Source organism: Schistocerca piceifrons, chromosome 8, assembly GCF_021461385.2.
Source record: "Schistocerca piceifrons isolate TAMUIC-IGC-003096 chromosome 8, iqSchPice1.1, whole genome shotgun sequence".
Lineage (NCBI taxonomy): Eukaryota > Metazoa > Arthropoda > Insecta > Orthoptera > Acrididae > Schistocerca > Schistocerca piceifrons.
Genome location: NC_060145.1, coordinates 412,794,004 through 412,815,891, shown reverse-complemented (window position 1 = coordinate 412,815,891; position 21,888 = coordinate 412,794,004). Strand labels below are relative to the sequence as shown.

The 21,888-nt window shown below is 45.3% G+C and overlaps 1 protein-coding gene across 2 annotated transcripts in view; it reads left to right on the top strand.

Moving 5' to 3' along the window:
* Nucleotides 1-21,888, top strand: part of LOC124711298 (calcium/calmodulin-dependent protein kinase kinase 1) — a 1,501,168-nt gene that overhangs the window by 1,040,028 nt on the left and 439,252 nt on the right. Inside the window, exon 1 of one of the 2 annotated variants that reach the window (XM_047241303.1) lies at nt 20,858-21,033. The exons of the other annotated variant lie outside the window; for it this stretch is intronic. Coding sequence (XP_047097259.1) covers nt 20,984-21,033 — 50 coding nt within the window. The 5' untranslated portion in view covers nt 20,858-20,983. Of the gene's footprint in view, nt 1-20,857; nt 21,034-21,888 lie in introns of those variants that run through there. 2 annotated transcript variants of the gene reach the window in all.

The window sequence follows — 21,888 nt, the reverse complement described above, 5'->3', positions numbered from 1 at the left end:
CCACGGACTAAAGCAGCAAAGCACTGTTCAACTTTTCAACATACTCTTTGAGAAACAATTTGAAGCAACTAATTTACCACAGTCGACATATAAGATCCAAATACCTCGAAATAAGTAGTTTATTTCACCCAAACTACGATACTTTAATTAAAATCAATTAACTACACGTCGATAAAGTATGAAACACTTTGCCTTACCAGTTCCCTAGACCAGATTTCTAATCTAAGAATCAAATCGAATCTTTTTATGTACATATCAAGCACAGTGTTTCATTTTTATTTCGGTACTTCTCCAATGATCGTCTTTTTTAAGACCTCCTTCCGCACGTCAACATGGTATAACCAATGTCTTCCAAACTAAAGTTGATTTACATGCGAACAGAACCGGTAATCTGTGAGAGCCCTCGAATTTTATTTTTTTTATTTCGAGGCAACGTATCACAGAGAAAATTCGGCTTCAGTGTAATGGGCAATTGTATGTTACGGGAAAGTGTACAAATGATCATTTGATTCAAAAGACATTTCTGATGGGTATCAACCGTCCATGCCAGGGCGTATTTCATCGAAGTAGATGTGATTTCCCTGACACATCTGACGATGTAATATGACCAGTCCGGGTAGCAGCTCATGCTAGCGTTTTCACATGGGATAACACAAAATGCAGAGAGGCCAGGGTACACAATCCCTTGGAAGAGGGTATAATGGGGGAGGGGGTGGGGGAGAATGATGTGGGGGGGGGGGTATGACAGAAAGGACATCTGGCCACACTCTACCACTAATATTGCTGAATGCAAAAATTAACGTGACGACCGATGGCGTGAAGTTACGGCATAAAGGGCAGCAAAAAGAATTAAGAGGAAAGATCTGATGATAATTTTACATATCATGGTTTTTTTGTATTTGACAGACTATAAGAGATTACCAATCAGTAAAATACTCAAGATCTCAGTAATCATTTATTCAAAAATGTTGAGCGGTTTCGGCAGTTACGCTGGTCATTTTCAGATCTAACGTACTACATGGCTGCAGCCGGCAGTGCACGGGACGATTCCGTGAAATCACAGTTGTTCAAACGACTGTGATTTTACGCAACTACGGAAGATCTGTGTGAAATCGTAGCCATTTAACCGACTACGATTTAACGCAACTTTTCCGTGCACTGCCAGCTGCCCCGTAAGTTGCGTTAGGTCTGCAGATGGCCAACAGAAAGATTGAAACCGGTCATCATTTTAAAATATATGACAATTGCGATCTTGACAGTTTTATTAACTGAGATCTGATAATGAAATACGTATGTGGAAATCGAGTTTAACGTTGCGTGAATAATCAGTATCCACACGGGATAGTCTAAGGACTTCTGTGTGCTTTCACGTAATATAATACGGCTGCGTGACTGCGTTACGCGGTTGTCAGCAGCGGTTGCGAGATTTAAAATATTTTGGATCGATATCAAACGTAGATGTAGAAATTCACCCCCCCCCCTCCCTAATAAAACCGCTGTTCATGCCAGTTTGTCATTTTAATCTAATTTCACCCTCTCAGGAAGCTCTCGGGGATTATCAGTGCTCACAACACGCTACGAAAAGTTTTTTACTGCCTCCCAGCGAACAGCATCAGCAGCAGCAGACAAACTCGCAACTCTGGCTGCAATTTGTGCGAACCTAATGAGGTTATCTCGACGCACCGAATCCTTTTTCCTTCTTCCATCCCGCCGGCAGGGCGCGGCTGTCTACGAGGTACAATGACGCCGTTACTGCCGCAGTAACTCAGGTTGCGCCCACGCACGTGATTTCCCGACGGAGTCTCGATGCCAGGAAGGCCGCCCCCGCCACTACCGGCGGCAAGTCGCAACTTCGTACTTCGTTAATTGCGGAATAATTAACCCACCTTCTGGAGTGGAATATTAACACCGTTTCCGAGAACTATTTCCAAGATGTGCCGTGAGAGCGTAATAAGATAAAAGTCGTGTACGTCGGACAAAATCATCTTGTAACTTCCGGAGAAGAGAGGCGCAAGAACCGTTGCGTGGCAAATTACCTGCTGCATCCCCACTGCAATGAGCTCGATCATTCTCGTCCAAGTGGGTTTTCGGGCCATCTCTCTTGTCATGACACAGCGATATGTTAAGTGAAGGTGGAGAGGGGAAGAAAGGAAAGGAAATGGAGGGAATCACTGCTGTCAGCTGCATCATGGCTTTAAGCGGAATCAGCGCACCGGAATTCGAATCCGGTATTCCCTGCTTACTAGGCAGGTGCTTTAACCTCTGTGCTGTTCGGGATTCAGCGTCATCGCGACTGCACGGATTATCTCGGCGCGCCTCGCTGTCAATTCACACTGCTATCGACTGCCACCTATCTGTCGTGCCTGTCCACGTACTTCATGTTCGCTCTCTGAGATTCTCATAGGAGGTCGGACGTATTAGTGCATCCACACTGAAGATGGTGCATCCATTGCACAGCTAGGCTAATCAGATTATCAATTATTCAAAATGACAGTCACACTCGCATTACTTATTTTGTCGCCAACCGGTTTCAACCCGCGATGGGGTCGTCTTCAGGGCAATTTACACAATTTTGTCGCTCGCTGCCTGTGCACGGTTGGTAACTATGCACGGGCCACAAGCAGGATGACGACTCCAGCCAGCGGCCAAATGGTGTAAAATGCCCTGAAGATGACCCCATCGCGGGTTGAAACCGGTTGGCTACAAAATAAATAATGATATTGTGACTGTCATTTTGAATAATTGGTTATAAATAAACCAATCGCTGTTATTTCAACGCAACTATGTTGTCTAAAACTTTAGTCAGATTATATTTATGCGTGGTGTCTGTTCTTTGGGACATGTGCGTTTACCGTGACTCCAAGGGCAAAAGAACGGACCCGAAAAATTACAAATCAATATCCCTAACTTACGTTCCTCCTCAGAATCCTTTAATATATTCTCAGTTCGAATACAATAAATTTTCTTGGGACTGAGAAGCTTGCGTCCACAAATTATCGCTCGTGCGAAACTCAGCTTGCCCCTTTTGTCACATGATATACTGCGAACTATGGTCGAAGAGCAAGAGGCACATTCCATATTTCTAGATTTGCGGAAAGCATTTTCCACGATGTCCCACTCCAGGCAGGTACGAGCATAAGGAACAAGTTCACAGATATGTGAGTGGCTCGACGACTTCTTAAATAATAGACCCAGTATGTTGTCCTCGGCCGGCCGGTGTGGCCGAGCGGTTCTAGGCGCTTCAGTCTGGAACCGCGCGACCGCTACGGTCGCAGGTTCGAATCCTGCCTCGGGCATGGATGTGTGTGATGTCCTTAGGTTAGTTAGGTTTAAATAGTTCTAAGTTCTAGGGGACTGATGACCTCAGATGTTAAGTCCCATAGTGCCCAGAGCCATTTGAACCATTTTTGTTGTCATCGACGGCGACTTCATCAGAGATAAGAATATCGGCAGGAGTGACCCCGGAAAGTTTGACAGGACTGCTGTTGTTATCTACATACACGAATGATCTGGCGGATCGGATGTGCAGCAGTCTGCGGTTTTTTACTGATAATGCCGCGATGCACGGTAAGATGTCGAAGTTGAGAGACTGCGGAAAGGTATTAGACGACTTAGACAAAATTTCCAGTTGGTGTGATAAATGGCAACTAGCCCTAAATGTGGTAACATGTACGTTAATACGGATGAATAGGAAGATGAAACCTGTTCGGATACAGTATTATTACTGTCTAGCTTGACACAGTCAAGTCGTTTAAATATCTGGGCGTAGCCTGCAAAGCGATATGAGATTGAACGAGCATGTGAGAACTATTGTAGAGACTTCGGTTTATTGTGAGAATTTTAGAAAAGAGTGGTTTACGTAAGTAGCGTAGCCCGGTAGGTAGACATGGAGACGTGACAGGATTGCCTAAAACAGCAATCATCATTTTATGAATAAAGTTGCCCCATTTGTTGTTGTTGTTCTAGCGCGATGTGTTCAGTATGTCCTGACATAACGAGAGTGGCCACAAAAAGAGAAAAGACATTTAGACTGTCAAAGATCTTAAAGTGTCGAAATATTAGTAATAAAGATCCAGAATATAATGCCCTCCAGGAAATTACTCGCTCTCAAGCTGTTATTAATACCCAGAGCTGGCTGAAAGCCGATGTAGGAAGCTCTGGCTTATTTAGCGTGTCATGGAACGTATATCGGAAAGGCAGGTTACGCGTGTTAGGAGGGAAGTGTCCATGGCAGTTGGCAAAAATTTTGTCTCTATTGAGGTCGAAATTGAGAGCGACAGTGAAGTTATCTTGTTTTGTATCACAGGTCTAGGTGAAATGAAGTTAATAGGAAATTCCATCAGCCTCAGGTTTCCGCGGTGACCATTTTAGAGTCATTCAATGAAAGTCTACAGTGAGTAGCAAGGAACTACTCAGATCGTGCAGTATTAGCTGGAGGCGACTTTATCCTTCCGAATATAGATTGGACCATCTTTGGATTCATGCAGGGACGCATATGGTGCACAAAGAAAGCCTAATGAAGTGCTTTTAAAAATGTTTTCTGAAAACTATCTTGAGCAGCTAGTTCGACAGCCCGCATGGAATCGAAATATCCTAGACCTTGTAACTGCGTCAGTACATGGAGGAGGAGGAGATTATTGTTTAAAGACCCGTCCGCAACTACGTCATTACAGATGGAACACAAACTCGGAGAGAAGGACGGAGAAGGAAATCAGCCGTGTTTAAAAGGAACTATCCGGAAATTGCATTAAGCAGTCTATGTTCAAATGGCTCTGAGCACTATGGGACTTAACAGCTGAGGTCATCAGTCCCCTAGAACTTAGAATTAGTTAAACCTAACTAACCTAAGGACATCACTCACATCCATGCCCGAGGCAGGATTCGAACCTGCGACCGTAGCGGTCGCGCGGTTCCAGACTGAAGCGTCTAGAGCCGCTCGGCCACTCCGGCCGGCAAGCAGTCTAGGGAAATCAGGGAAAACATAAATCTGGATGGGCAGACGTGGGTTTGAACCGTTGTCCTCCCGAATCCGAGTTCAGTGTGCTAACCTCTGCGCTACCTCAGATGGTTCAAATGGCTCTTGAGCACTATGGGACTTAACTTCTGAGGTCATTAGTCCCCTAGAACTTAGAACTACTTAAACCTAACTAACCTAAAGACATCACACACATCCATGGGCGAGGCAGGATTTGAATCTGCGACCGTAGCGGTCGCGCTGTTCCAGACTGTAGCGCCGAGAACCGCTCGGCTACCTCGGCAGGCTGTGCTACGTCGCTCGGTGTCAGTACAGAGACAGGGATTGGCGATCATTATCTCATGGCAGTGACGATGGTTACCAAACTTAATAAATCAATCAGGGAAGTTAGGACGGTATCTCTGCTAGGAAGAGGAAATAAGCATTTATTAGCATCCCACTTATACAATGAACGAAAAAATCGCATCACCAAAAAGGAGTTGCATGACGTAGACAAAAGTTTGTAGGCGTGTATCTGCATGTGAAAGATGATGGCTATTCAACTTTCGCGGCAGTGGCATAAGGGTGGTGCCAGTAGCTCCACTATAAGGATGCAAATCAAGTTTGCTTTAAATACACGCTGTAACGTCCGTTATCAACATATCACCGAGTTTAAACTAGTTCGTGTAATGGGGCTACGAGAAGCTGGACGTTCTTTCCGCTATACTGCGGAAAAACTTGGAAGAAATATAGCCACTGTACGTGATTGCTGGCAGCGGTGATCACGAGAATGTATGATCGCAAGAACACCGGGCTCCGGACGTTCGGCGTATGGGCCTCGGGCATCGTTCTGCACCTGTAGCAGCAGTTTCAGCAGTTGGCACTACAGAGACACGACGACTTGTTAAAAATCGAATACTTCAAGGACAGCGCCGAGCCAGACGCACTGTAACGTGTATTCCACTGATGCAAACCACTGCCGTTTGCGGCATCAGCGGTGTCAAGCAAGAGCTTATTGAATTGTGGACTGAAGGTTTATTGTATTCTCGATAAAGGCCGGTTGTGCCTTGATGCCAGTGATGGCCGTGTGTTGGTGGAGGAGGCCAGGTGACAGCCTGCACTCAAACTGGTGTTGTGGTCTGGAGTGCGATTCCGTATGAAAGCAGGAGCACTCGTGGGTATCTCATGCGACCTTATTACAATTTGAACGTCAGTATGGTGATTCGACCTGTTGTGCTGCCATACATGAACAGCATTCCAGGAGATATTTTCCAACTGGATAACGCTCGCCCAAATACTACTGTTGTAACACAACATGCTCTACCGAATATCGACATGTAGCCTTGGCCTGCTCAATCACTAAATCTGTCTCCAATCGAGCACATTTGAGACATTATCGGACGACAACTCTAGCGTCATCTACAGACAGCATTAACCGTCTCTGTACTGACCGCCAAAGTGCAATTAGGCATGAAGCTCCGCACAAATTAATATCCTGCTCCTGTACAACACAATGCATGCACGACTGTGTTCTCCCCTTCAACACTGTGGCTGTTACACCGGCTAAAATGTCCCAGTATTTCACATTTGCAATTGCTTATCACTTAAATATATCACCTGGAGAAATGAATTCCTGGAATTTAATTATCCTACGTTAATTAGCTTGTGGTGTTGGATTTTTTTTTCCGTCAATGTACAATGAATCAACATCATTTAGTTTCCGTATTGTGGATGTAGAGGAATTATGAACAAAGTTTACACGGATTGTAAATATTGCTCTGGAGAAGCATGTGCCGAGTAAGCGAATTAAGGATGGAAAAGACACGCTGTGGTTTAACAATCAAATTCGGAAAATGGTGAGTAATCAAAGGGTTTTTCACTAGCGTTTCTATAGAAAACTTGCAAGTGATGACAAGCAAACGTCAGTAGTGATTCGTACGTCCGTAAATCCAATCACTCATTGTCCTTCTATATATATGAAGATGGTATCTGTTCTTTTGGACATGTCTGAAAGAACAGATACCATCTTCATGTATAGGTAGTTAAGGCTAACTGGCCATTAGACCATCTTCTTCTTCTGTGCGGATGCACAAACAGTGCCCGAACTCTTACGGGAATCGGCAAAAAAGCCGCGATTAATGAGTGTAGTGGGCAGGGGCACTATGAATATAGTGCGGGACAATAAGTTGGGAAAGTGGGTCTCACGGGAGGCGTGCCAGAGGTAAGTCCCTGCAGTCGCACCATTCTCTGTGTCCTCGGTGGCTCAGATGGATCGCCGGCACGGTAGCTCAGCGTGTTCGGTCAGAGGGCTTAGGTACCCTCTGTAATAAAGAAACTGAGTGAATGGATCAACGAACATCCTCAACGGGTGTCATCGGACGTCCATCACAAACAAATTAAACGAACAATACAGAACAAAATGAGACAAAAATATGGATAGAGCGTCTGCCATGTAAGCAGGAGATCCCGTGTTCGAGTCCCGGTCGGAGTACACATTTTCAACTGTCCCCGTTGACTTACATCAACGCCTGTATGCAGCTAGTGCATTTCATTGTAAACTCAATGTCCAGTCTGGTGTGGCGGTAAAATATAGCAAAAATAAAGCCGAAGCTTTAAATTTAGTGTGTAAGGAATCATTCACGTAGGAGAATCATACAAACATACCGTCGTTGAGCGTCGCACAGACCCCCGTATGGAGAACGTGGTAATAAGGAACCATGGTGTAGAGAGACAACTGAAAGAATTGAAAAAAATGAAGTGCCAGGTTCTCATGGAATCCAATTTCTGTTTTACAAAGAGTGTTCTACGCCATTTGGCCCCTTATGTAGATTTCATTTATTGCGAATCTCTCGACCGGCGGGAAGTGCCATACGATTGGAAAAATCCGGAGGTGACTCATGTATATAAGAAGGGTAAAAGGACGGACCCGCAGAATTACAGCGAAGCATCCTTCGGTTTGCTGCAGAATTGAACCTTCCCTCAGTTCAAATATGGTAAATTCCCTTGAGAGAAAAAGCTTGCGTCCACGAATCACCACGGTTGTAGAAAAGCCTCCCGTGTGCGAAACTCAGATTACTCTTTCGTCCCAAAAGATCTTGCACATTATGAATAAATGGCAACAGGCAGATTCTATATTCCTAAATTCCCGTAATGCGTTTGACCACAGATCCTAAAGGAAGGTATTAGCATATCGGATACCTTCCGAGATATCTGACGTTATGTCGCAACTGCAGTAGATGAGTGGCTCGAAGACTTCTTAGATAACCAGTACATTTGATTTCGAGTGTTCGTTAGAGACAAAGATATCGTATTATTCTCTGTATACATAAATGGCCGGGCGAGCAGCACTCTGCAGCTGTTTGTTAATGATGCTGTAGTGAACACCAAGTTGTCGTTGTAGTTGAGCGACTGTAAGAAGATACTACATGACTTAGACATTATTCCTAGTTGGTGTGATGAATGGCAGCTTGCTCTGAATGTAAGTTAATGCAGATGAATATGAAAAACAATCCCGTCATGTTCTAATACCGAATTAGCAGTGTCCTGCTTTACACAGTTACGTCGATTATACACTCCTGGAAATGGAAAAAAGAACACATTGACACCGGTGTGTCAGACCCACCATACTTGCTCCGGACACTGCGAGAGGGCTGTACAAGCAATGATCACGCGCACGGCACAGCGGACACACCAGGAACCGCGGTGTTGGCCGTCGAATGGCGCTAGCTGCGCAGCATTTGTGCACCGCCGCCGTCAGTGTCAGCCAGTTTGCCGTGGCATACGGAGCTCCATCGCAGTCTTTAACACTGGTAGCATGCCGCGACAGCGTGGACGTGAACCGTATGTGCAGCTGACGGACTTTGAGCGAGGGCGTGTAGTGGGCATGCGGGAGGCCGGGTGGACGTACCGCCGAATTGCTCAACACGTGGGGCGTGAGGTCTCCACAGTACATCGATGTTGTCGCCAGTGGTCGGCGGAAGGTGCACGTGCCCGTCGACCTGGGACAGGACCGCAGCGACGCACGGATGCACGCCAAGACCGTAGGATCCTACGCAGTGCCGTAGGGGACCGCACCGCGACTTCCCAGCAAATTAGGGACACTGTTGCTCCTGGGGTATCGGCGAGGACCATTCGCAACCGTCTCCATGAAGCTGGGCTACGGTCCCGCACACCGTTAGGCCGTCTTCCGCTCACGCCCCAACATCGTGCAGCCCGCCTCCAGTGGTGTCGCGACAGGCGTGAATGGAGGGACGAATGGAGACGTGTCGTCTTCAGCGATGAGAGTCGCTTCTGCCTTGGTGCCAATGATGGCCGTATGCGTGTTTGGCGCCGTGCAGGTGAGCGCCACAATCAGGACTGCATACGACCGAGGCACACAGGGCCAACACTCGGCACCATGGTGTGGGGAGCGATTTCCTACACTGGCCGTACACCACTGGTGATCGTCGAGGGGAGACTGAATAGTGCACGGTACATCCAAACCGTCGTCGAATCCATCGTTCTACCATTCCTAGACCGGCAAGGGAACTTGCTGTTCCAACAGGACAGTGCACGTCCGCATGTATCCCGTGCCACCCAACGTGCTCTAGAAGGTGTAAGTCAACTACCCTGGCCAGCAAGATCTCCGGATCTGTCCCCCATTGAGCATGTTTGGGACTGGATGAAGCGTCATCTCACGCGGTCTGCACGTCCAGCACGAACGCTGGTCCAACTGAGGCGCCAGGTGGAAATGGCATGGCAAGCCGTTCCACAGGACTACATCCAGCATCTCTACGATCGTCTCCATGGGAGAATAGCAGCCTGCATTGCTGCTTAAGGTGGATATACACTGTACTAGTGCCGACATTGTGCATGCTCTGTTGCCTGTGTCTATGTGCCTGTGGGTCTGTCAGTGTGATCATGTGATGTATCTGACCCCAGGAATGTGTCAATAAAGTTTCCCCTTCCTGGGACAATGAATTCACGGTGTTCTTATTTCAATTTCCAGGAGTGTATATCTGTGTGTAATGCAGCAAAGCGATATGAAATGAAACGAACATGTAAGGGTGATAGGAGGGAAGGCGAGTTGTCGACTTCGATTTATTGGGGAGAATTTTATGAATATGTGGTTCATCTGTGAAGGAAACCGCTTATAGGACTCTAGTGCGACTCATTCTTGAGTACTACTCGAAAGTTTGGGATCCACACCAAGTCATAGAACAATGACTTCCGTAGCCCCACTCGTTACACACATGTTTCCTTACGTCGTGGCCCATATACAGCCCGCACTTGCTTGTTCTCGCTCAGAGGTCCCCCATGCAAAAAACGACACGCATCCCATCGACCGCCACATCGACAGAGGAAGACGTGCCGACAGACGTTGTGGTCAAACAGTATCGACGTTCCGAAAAGTCGTTGTTTATGCCCCGCATGCCAGAGAGAATCGAGCATGAAATACTGACATGATGACAAAGGCGGCGTGGTCGCGCTCGCTATTAGCCGTCCTGTAATGCGGTGGGGCAGCTACTGCAGTGGGGACGTAATATTGCTCACTGGAGTGGGGAGAGTACCCAGCCAGATGGAGACGGATATACAGTTGACCGAACCACGCTACTGGGTGCGCGACCTGCAACCTCAATATAAAACACTACGGAAATGCACCGCCTTTGTCACGCCTCATCGGGGATTCGACTTGAGCTGTGAAACTGACAACTCGCTTTAATTATAGGTGCCAAAAATAACACATGTAACTTTAGTTATAAGAAACTTATATTCATTTTGGAGCACAGTAACTTTCCCCTTCGAACAAATACTAGGACATGCTAAAAAGTTATGCATCTAATTTTATAGTGAAAATTTCTAAAGCTTTTTACATAAAACAAACGTTATTATCATTCTACATCTTTATTCTTCATGTCTGCGTTTGCAGCTCTCTGCCGCTAGAGGACTCCGAACTGTAGTGTGTAACAGGGCGACACGTAACGTAACTGTGACGTTGCGTGAGAAACAGCACGCTGTAGTCAAGTTTCGAATTCGAAGAGTTCGTCCACACACGGAGCACCCTTCCTTTAACATGACAATACCAGTCCATACACGAGCGCTGCGACATCTGCAACAGTACGACGCCTTGGGTTCACTACCCTCCATATAGTCCTCACTTCAACCCATTCGATTTTCACCTGTTCCCAAAATTTAGAGAACACCTCCGAGAACTCCACTTTGGTAGTGATAATGAAATGCGAGCAGAGATGAGGTTGTGGCTTCATCAACAAATCAAACATTCTATAGAGACGGTATCAACAAACTGGTCTCTCGTTTTGAGAAATGTGTTCATCGCCAGGGTGACTATTTCGAGGAGTAAATACGTAGACATGAAGAATAAAGACGTTGAAAGTTAAGCCGTGCTCGGCTCGTGTTCATCCCATTAATTGTTTGTCATCTTCTATTACGGTAGTGTCGCCTCGTTTTCTTATTCCATTTACTGGCGTCACTGACTTCCTGCCTTAGTTGCCCGTGAGTGGCAGCAGCATGTATCGATAAGCGCACTGTCGTACTATCTCTGGAGCGACCGATAGGATTTTCAGATTGTCGGATGGTGAGTGAGTGGGAGACGCACCAGCAGTGTAATCGCGACGGAGCAGCAGTCGCGAACGGACCGGCATTCCAGTCGATCGGTTGTCGTGGAGCATCAAGCAAGCCCCCATCGTGCAGAGTCGGGCTGGAGCTACCGGCGGCGTGCACGCGCGGTTGGAGTGTGAGTTGCTACGGAATTTGTCGCCCACCGATCATGGACATGAAAGTTGAGTCCTCACTTAACTTACTATCGAGCCTCAACTGTTTACATTTCTTCGTTTGATCCTGGTTGTTGCTTTTGGGACATTCCCGCGAGCAACAACGTGAGTGTATTTAAGTCGGATAAGATTCCAGCCGTCTTCCTGTTAAATTTAAGTTAATTTAATTTATTCACTGTTTTGGAAGTTCACCAGCGGTATCTTCTGCCTTGCGGCCGTTGACGTTCCAGTTACCTGCCCTGGTCATTAGCGTAATTTTAGACAGTGTATTTTCCTCATTGTGTTGTTGCTGTCGAGCGCGGTGTGTAGTTCGACAGCTGAGGTGTTGTTGATCGTTGTGGGCGCCGATATTCTGTGTGTCGTGTATTGAAATCTTGTGGTCGTTTTGCTGGCTGGGTGGAGTGGAACTGATCTCGTTGATTGGTCGGTCGGCTGTCTGTCGGTTGAGTTGCCTCCCGAGCAAGAAGTCGTTGGGCAGGCTGCCTGCCTCACCTAAACGGGCGATAGTGTTACAATCCCAGGCTGACCCTCGGAAACTACTGAGCGCCGTTCCTTGTGTTTCATGTAATAATTTCCTTGTTTGGATTTTAGTTATTTGATTGATGTGTGGCTTTTTGCCGTGTATCAGTATCTCTTAAATTAATGTGCTTGTCTTGCTCTTAAGGCATGAGACTGTTACTCTTTTATATGGGGCCTTCAGCCGAATTTTACTGGAGAGGTTTTAAGATAAGGCCTTCCTCCTTTTAGATTGGAAATCTTTCTAGGTCTTAAGCCATTAAACATATTTTGTTGATATGTGGCCTTCAGCTGGGTATTAATATCTCTTAAATTAGTGTCCTTGTCTTGCCCTTAAGGCATAAGATTGTTATGCTTTTGAATGGGGCCTTCAGACCAATTTGCATGAAATGTTTTAAGATAAGGCCTCCTGCCTTTTGATTGAAACTCCTCTTATTGCTTAATATGCGACCTCCAGCCTAGTTTCATTAAAATTAAACTGCTAAGGCCTTCAACCGATTTGATTGAAGGTTTAGAAAATATTCTTGGGTGAAACCTACAGAAGAATCTTGTATTTCAGTTTTGCTTAAGCCCTGGATTTTGAACGTGGCCTTCAGCTGATCTAAAGTTAATCAAAGTAGGTGGATTAAAGTTTTGAGTCTTTTGCAGCCTTGTTGTAATATTGTGTGTTGATAAATAAAGTTTGTATGTTGAGTGCAACTAACAGGAACTTATTTTGGTCCCTTTCCACAACCTAATCCGCTCTGTCCCGCTAGCCCAGGCATTTCAAATGTTACAAACGTTAGTTTTATACAAAAAGCTGTAATGTTTTTCACTTAAAAGATTCGGGTGCATTACTTTACAGCACACACTAATAGTTACTGGTCAACCAATTAAAATTTAGAACTGGTTCAAAAAATAGATGACCATTAAATTTAAAAAAAAATTATAGTCTCGTTCAAGATATTTTGCTGCATTCATCTGAGCAATAGTTTGGGTAGAAGAAGCTGAAGGCCTTTACTGTGCCTACCATTCACGGTTTTTTACTTCATCGTCATCATAGTTATCATTATCATGATCTGCCATATGTGATGTGGCCTCTTTGAGTCGGCGTGCAACGTAGGACGGCTGTCTTTCTCAAGTCTGTCCCATCTGCCTGGAGATCTTCCCCTTGGTCTTTTTTGGTGCATTGAGCTTCAGTCTGGTACTTGCTTTGACCAACTGCCATCTTTTCTTCGAGCGCCATGACCAGCCCACTGCGATATCAAGGTAATCACTCATTCCACTGAATCTCTGACCTTTGTTGTCTGTCTGAGATTAATTTCTTTCTCTCTTGTGGAGCCCAATATAGATCTTTCTATTCCTCTTTGGGCTACTATTAGTTTTCTAACACCCACGTCTCACAGCGATAAGTTATTACTGACAGTAAACATTGGTCAAAAACTGTTACTTCAACTCGGTTGAAATCTTGGACTTCAACTTTATGCCAACTTCAGAGCAGACTGACGCAAGTTCGCTAACCAGTATTTGAAGTTCTTCTGTATTATTTGCACAGTACAATATCATCACCGTCCTGAGGTTATTTAATCACTTTTCCAGATTTTGGGTTCGCTTTGTTTCCCAATATAAATTAGGCATTGCTTTCTCGAGGACTGCTGAAAATAGTTTTGGAGATATAAAGCCGCCTCGTTTTACGTCCTTTTCGATCAGTATTTCATTGTTTCCTTCAATTATATTCACAAACGCTGTGGGAGTTTTGTATATATTGTATAAAACTTTAATATACTCCTGTTCTATTCCATGCTCTACTACAGCCACGAACACAGCTGGGTGACTGGTCGACTCGAATGTCTTTTTCAAAGCCTACAAAGGCAAGACAAAGAGGTAGATGGTACTCATTTGTTCTACTAATTGTTTCACGTAGATTGAGGATATAATCAGTTCAACTAAACTCTGCGCGGAACCCAGCTTGGATGGCCGTTTTGGCCGAGCAGTACTAGGCTCTTCAGTCCGGATCCGCGCTGCTGCTACGGTCGCAGGTTCGCATCCTGCCTCGGGCGTGGATGTGTGTGATGTCCTTAGTTAGGTTTAAGTAGTTCTAATGGGACTGATATCCTCAGATGTTGAGTCCCTTAGTGCTTCGAGCCATTTGAACCATTTGAATTTTTTGAACACAGCTTGCTCAATGGTTTGGGCCAGGACAAGTATAGTGCTCAGTCTGGTAGTCAAAATTCTGATAAAAACTTTGTACAGTATGGGCAGGAGGCTGATAGGCCGATAGTTCATTATAACTTTAGTGCTACCTTTGTTATATATTAGGATTATTTTGGCTTCATTCGTGTCTCTTGGTAGTTTTCCACTGTGTAAACAATTTGAAAATATTTTCGCTAAATGCTTTACATAAATTTTATCCATTGTTTTTCAGTGTTTCGTCTGCGACTGTTTTATTTTCATAAATGAAGAACAAACCGCCTTCAGTCACAAATTGCGTTTATTTACTGCACTATGCATTTCGAGCCCTGGAGGCTCATCTTCAGGTGCTTTTTAGTGATTTCCATCAGGTTTTTTAGTTGTTTGCAGTTTAACATTGGTCCGCAGCTCGAGGTCGTGCGGTATCGTTCTCGCTTCCAACGCCCGGGTTCCCGGGTTCGATTCCCGGCGGGGTCAGGGATTTTCTCTGCCTCGTGATGACTGGGTGTTGTGTGATGTCCTTAGGTTAGTTAGGTTTAAGTAGTTCTAAGTTCAGGGGAGTGATGACCATAGATGTTAAGTCCCATAGTGCTCAGAGCCATTTGTTTAATATTGTATGATGTCTGCTTCTATTGTGCAGTTGGTATACACAATACACATCTTTAATTTTGCAGTACATACTGGGATATGTACATAGTAACACACTTTTTCGTACATTGTGGTAGCAGAACTACTTTACGTGATACTGAGGCAGATCCGAATGTGGGGCTAATTCAACTCCGGAACGTTTTAGCTTTCTGTCTCACATCGTTACTCGAAGGTATGAAGCTTAATTGCCATACTTGCTTGAGAACGGGTCGGCGGTCTGATTTTTGAGGCCGTCCTTATCGTGAAGTCCAGCCAGACGCCTTTGGTTGTCCTCTCCTCTGGCGTACAGACGCCGCTGATGCTGCTACTCTTTGGTCCATCCTGGCTATTTAATTTCCCCAGTGGCACCGATATATGGCAAGCTTTCTCTGACACACCTGGGGATGCGTCCGATGGGGGACTGGCAAAATGGTTATTGAAATTAACTTCTGCATGTATGTGTGTGTTGGAGGGGGAGGGGGCGTGCTTGCGTGTATAATATGAAGGACGACTAACTGTGCTTATGCAGCAAATGCGTGAGTGGATGAGTCGTGTTGCGTTATTGTTGTCAATTCTATTGCTCACAACAGGTGTTTAAATTCAAGCGATTGCGACAGCGCTGCTTGAATATACACTGACACACGAAAATTACCTAGACACACATTAGTGGTGTCTGCCCCCGGTAGCTGAGTGGTCAGCGCGACAGAATGTCAATCCCAAGGGCTCGGGTTCGATTCCTGGCTGGGTCGGAGATTTTCTCCGCTTAGGGACTGGGTGTTTTGTTGTCCTAATTATCATTATTTCATCCCCATCGACGCGCAAGTCGCCGAAGTGGCGTCAAATCGAAAGACTTGCACCCGGTGAACGGTCTACCCGACGGGAGGCCCTAGTCACACGACATTTTTTTAAAAATATATTAGTGGTCACTAATATGAGTTCTGTCCACCGTTCGCGTTTATGATGGCTAGAACTATGCTGGTGTGATTTTCAGTGAGGTGTCTGAATGTCTGTAGAGGAATGGCATACTATCCTTTCTCAAGAGGCGAAACCAGACAGTGTAGCGATGTTGGACACTGACATCTGGATCGAAGACGACGTTCTGTCTCATCCCAGACCTCTTCCGTTGTGTTACGGTCGGGACTCCGGGCAGGCAAGCCCATTTCGGAACTGTTAATGTCCACAGACAACTGCCTCACAGAGGCTGCTTTCTGATAGGATACATCGTCACCCTGATACAGGCAATCGTCGTCCCCGAAGTGGTACTGTACTGTACGCAGCACACAATGCTGTAAAATCAAATCCTTCTGTATTTTGTGTTTTCTTAAGTATTATAAGGAGACCACTACCTTACTACGAAAAGCACCCCCATACTGGAGCATCACCTCTCCCGTACCTCACTGTTAGCACTAGACACGGTTCTCCAGACATTGACCAAAGCTAAAGCTTTCCATAGAGATGTCACAGAGTATCAGTCATCAACTGTCCACTCACTTCCATCACTACACCACCTAATGTGTCGCGTAGCTTTACAACAGAAACGTGTTGCTTATGATGGTTGCTAGAATATTACACGCCATTCTTCTTAATTCCATACCCACACTTATTGTGTTAGCTGGACGGTTGGTAGTACTATCGAGCTCACAAGTGATTTCATGCTGTTATTTACAACCACCCTCCGCTATGCACGATGGTCCCTCTCCGCCAGTACAGGAGATCTACCTGGTCTTGGTTTAGCCTTCGCTGTTCCTTCGAGTTTCCACTTTACAATAACATCATCGTCGACCTGATCGGCTTTAAGGAGATTCAAATGTTCCTGAGGGATCAGTTCCTCAGCTGATATCCGATGACTAGTCCATGTTGAAATTCACTGGGCTCTGCTGGCCGACCCATCCTGTTGTTATCGCTTCTGTACTGTCGACACAATACCCTCCGCCATCTTCTATATTAGCGGGTCCAACTCTCCTGACATCTAGCTGAAAATGGCGCTTTACAAAGGGCGTCCAGGTACCTTTGATGGAGCGGCGTCGACTTCATTTGCCTTCAAAAGTGTCATGTGCTGTCCCCGGGGTTCTAGGGTTCTGGTATTATCGTGGTTGGGGAACTAAATTTACATATACAGTGATTCCGGTACGTGTTATCGTCTGTAACACATTTAGCTTCCCTAACACCGAACAGTGTGATTGCCAATTTATAGAAATTAGGCTCTTTGAGAGGTGGAATTCACGTTAAAGGGTGTCGCTGCTCTGCATAAACATTTTATTTTGATACGAAAGTTGTGAGGACAGCCGCTCACAGGCCTACTTCATTAAAGTTCTGCGTATTAATTTTATAGCTGCTTTTTTTTTATCTTATAAGACACAATGACTGTGCGTATGCCGTACTTGGCAAGCAACTATTAGTACTGCGAATTCTGGTAGTATGTACCGGGGGAATCAAAAAATCAGTATAAATTTGAAAACTTAATAAACCACGGAAAAATGTAGATAGAGGGGTAAAAATTTACACACATGCTTGGAATAACATGGGGTTTTATTAGAACTAAAAAAAATAACAAAGTTCACAAAATGTCCGACAGATGGCGCTGGACAGCAAAACGTCAGTGACTGCCAATGACAATAGTGTATAAAAGGAGCTGTAATAAGAGAGAGAATCAGCTGCGTCAGCAGTCGCAGCAAGTTGATGTTACCTGAAAAGGCGCTTTTAATGAAGCTGTATTATCAGAATGGGGAATGTGCTAGTTCAGCGTTACGATCCTATCGCCATAGGAAGTGGATTCGAACAGGTAAAGGTCCGTTGAATAATGCAGCTGTGGCGAGAATGATTTCGAAGTTCGAAGCCACGGGTTGTTAAGACGATAGACCCGATAGCGGCCGACCGAGCACAAGGCGTAATGCTGCTGAGACAGTGCAGGAAGAAATGGAGACTATAGCGGGTTCGTCTATGCACGGGGAAGTCAGCGCTCGTACAGTCGCACCTCGCACCGGCATTCCATACACTACTGTTTGGTTGGCACTTGGGCGTACCCTCCGATGCTATCCGTACAAAATCCATCGGCATCATGAACTGTTGCCTGGTGATTTAATGAAGCGGAGGGCGTTTGCGGTGTGGGCGTTTCAAAAGATGGCGGAAGATGACGATTGGTTGAGTAACGTGTTGTGGACCGACAAGCTCATTTCACGCTCTGAGGGTCTGTCAACGCCCACAACTGCCGAATCTGGGCTACCGAAAATCCTAGAACTGTCGTGGAAACTCCATTGCACGATGAGAAAGTCACGGTATGGTTTGGATTTACCACATCTACCGTTATCGGGCCTTTTTTCTTCGAGGAAATCCGTGATTCTGGTTTTGTAACTGCTACCGTGACGGGTGAGAGGTACGCAGATATTTTACAGAATCGTATCATCCCCAGCCTGTCTGACAAACACCTGCTGGAACGTACAATGTAGGAAGGCGCTCCACCCCATATTGTTAGACGCGTGAAAGATCTCTTGCGTGCGTCGTTTGGTGGTGATCGTGTGCTCAGCCGCCACTTTCGTCATTCTTGACCTCCCAGGTCCCCAGGCCTCAGTCTGTGCGATTATTGGCTTTGGGGTTACCTGAAGTCGCAAGTGTATCGTGATCGGCCGACATCTCTAGGAATGCTCAAAGACAACATCCGACTCCAATGCCTGACCATAACTCCGGACATGCTTTACGGTGCTGTTCACAACATTATTCTTCGACTACAGGTATTGTTGAGGAATGATGGTGGACATATTGAGCAGTTCCTGTAAAGAACATCATCTTTGCTTTGTCGTAATTTGTTATGCTAATAGCCAGCCGCGGTGGTCTAGCGGTTCAGGCGCTCTGTCCGGAACCGCGCGACTGCTACGGTCGCTGGTTCGAATCCTGCCTCGGGCATGGATGTGTGTGATGTCCTTAGGTTAGTTAGGTTTAAGTAGTTCTAAGTTCTATGGGACTGATGACCACAGATGTTAAGTCCAATAGTGCTCAGAGCCATTTTTTGTTATGCTAATATTGCTACTCTGATCAGATGAAGCGCCATCTGTCGGACATTTTTTGAACTTTTGTATATTTTTTGTTCTCATAAAACCCCATATCATTCCAAGCATGTGTGTCAATTTGTACCTCTCTATCTACATTATTCCGTGATTTACTCAGCTTTCAAATTTATACTTACTTTTCGAACAGAGCACTCCCGTCACAATGCCCCTAACTTATAACAATAAAAATAAAAACATAATGAAACGGAGAGAGAGGCTGTGTGTGCACGTGTTACGACGTGATGCTTTGTTGAAAATTATCGCTGGAGGTATGGTGAAAGGAAAGAACTACAGGAGTAGGCCCACACGGGAGCATAGCAGCAATCCCACTGCCCATCGCCAGTTCTTTCAAGAAGAGAACTCTCATGTATAAAGCAATAGTGGATCAATTAAAGTTAACATTTCACGAGTCTCAATATTTGCAACGTCATGTCTGCTGAACTATGTGTCCTATAATGATTTAATGTTGAAGCTATAATCCGTGTCATAGTAATGAACTAATATGCTAAACTTCACCCCTGATGCTGATGTTTTACTGCACGAATAGCCGAAATATGGTAAGAGGTAAGTTTTTCTCTCCATACGTTGCCTTGTAAGAGGAGAGGGTATGTGAGCGAAGAAAATTTTCGAGAAAGTTGCAAATTATGTGGAAAGCTTGTTGGAAGTCCGTGACTGCTCTGATTCTCAAAATTGGGTACTATAGTGTGGCTAATTAGCACATCATGAGTTGTGCTCCCTCTAGACATTTATGCTGTTTCTAATTGTAATACTTGACATAGTGTCTTAAACTTTTAACATAAGATTAGACCTCTTAACCCTTAAATGCATGTATTTTTTTTTCCTTTTCAAGCTGTTAAATTACCACGTTTAATTTCTAGTGACTACATTACGAAAAAAATATTGAAAATGTTTTATTGAAATTAAGAAAGCACTATTGTTGACAATCGCTACAAACACAAAAGCAGACCTAATTCCAAATATATCGCAAAGACACTTGAATTAACTGTCTACAGCATATCTACTTACGTTTTCAAAATAAGAAAAAGTAATTTTCAAACCCACAAATCGGTGCGCAAACATTAAAAAAACGTCTCTATTTTCCGCCGAAGCCCACGCGCGGCCGTACATCCACACAGCTGATTGTCGAACTGTTTCAGTTCATCCTGCCATTTACGATCGCTATGGACAGAACTACTAGCAGTTTAGCAACTGCAGTATAGTGTATGCACTTAACTACATAACGAATTTGTTACAAAATGTTGCTCAGTATAGGATACATCGAAGAAATGAAGTCTGTAGCTGATCAGCTTCAGTATGCATTAAAGGGTTAATTTGTGTATTTTTATTATAACTTAAAATTTTCAAATTCAGCCACTAATTATGTAAAATATTAAGAATCAGATGTTTGTTCCTACTGGAAGCCGTTAAAAAGGCAGTCTGTAACAGGAATCTGGAAAACGCTGTAGTTGTTTAGTGATACAGATAAGGCACATTATCGACAATGTGAGATGCAAAGCAGTTAAGCTGAAACGAACAGGGCAGCCACTAACAGCAGGGATGGTATGCTGCATCAAACCTCGTCTTGAGTTCATGAACAGAACAGCAACGACACCGCAGGGGACGAGACTTGGCGAACGCGCCCAAACGCCAGTGCAGGCAGACGAGGATGCTGTAGTTCGGCTGAGGCACGCGTGTTATCGCCGCCGGAGGTCGCAAGGTCGCCACGAGGAGCCGTGCTGTTCTGTTTTGTCAGCCGGCAGCAGCCCACGGCGCACAGCACGCAGCACGCCGGGCCTTGGACGTTATCCGGTCACAGAGTACGGCGACGCGGCTAAGCGAGGAGGCGTCCAGTCCACGCGAGTCGAGTGTCAGTGCAGGCAGCTGGCGGCGCACACGGCATCGCTATGCACCGGCTCGTCTACTACCGCCACCTCGAGCTGATCAGCGCTGCAGGGTGAGCTTAACGCAGTCCTCCAGGGAAGAGCAGCGCGTCACGTTGTCAATCTGACAGTGTCATTATGATTATCATCTTAAACGTTTGCCTCGCTGTGGAGACTCAGAGTTTCAGAAACGAGAACTGAATTAATGTAAGAGTGAGGGAGAGACTGAATGACTGTAAGAGAGAAAGAGAGAATTAGCGAGTGTAAGAATATTGGAGATAGAGATTCATCGAGTGTAAGATTCTGTCTATGTGTGAGTATATGTGTGTATTTGTGCGTGGGTGGGTGGGTGGGTGGGTTTGTGGTTGCGTGGATGCGAGGGTGGGCGGGTGAGTGGGAGACTGGGTGAAGCAGAGAGAGAGAGAGAGAGACAGAGAGAGAGAAAGAGAGATAGTGAGAGAGAGAGAGAGAGAGAGAGTGGGTTAGTGTAACAGAGTCACAGAGAGGGAGGAAAAGACTGAGCGAATGCAGTTCAGAGAGGAATTGACAGAATGAAAAATAAATTGAGCAAGAGTGAGTGACTGAACGAGTTTAAGATGGAAAATGAGAGGGGGGAGTTCGGGATGGCGAGGATGGGTGAAGTAGGGAGGAGATTAGCTGAATGCATGAGGGATGTGGAGGTTGAGGGATTGTATGAATTGAACAGAAATAGAGAGAATAATATCATAAATGCACGTGCCATGGAGGACGCATTGTAATCATCAAAACATAGGCAGTGTAATAATATAAGTGAATGTGACAAGGAAAGATTTTTTGAACGAAAACGACGAGTCACTGATTTCAAATCAAACCAGTTTTAGCAACTTCTTGACCTGTGAGCCACGTGCGCAGATAGCTGTTAAAAGAGGAACATGTAGTCCGGCGAATAG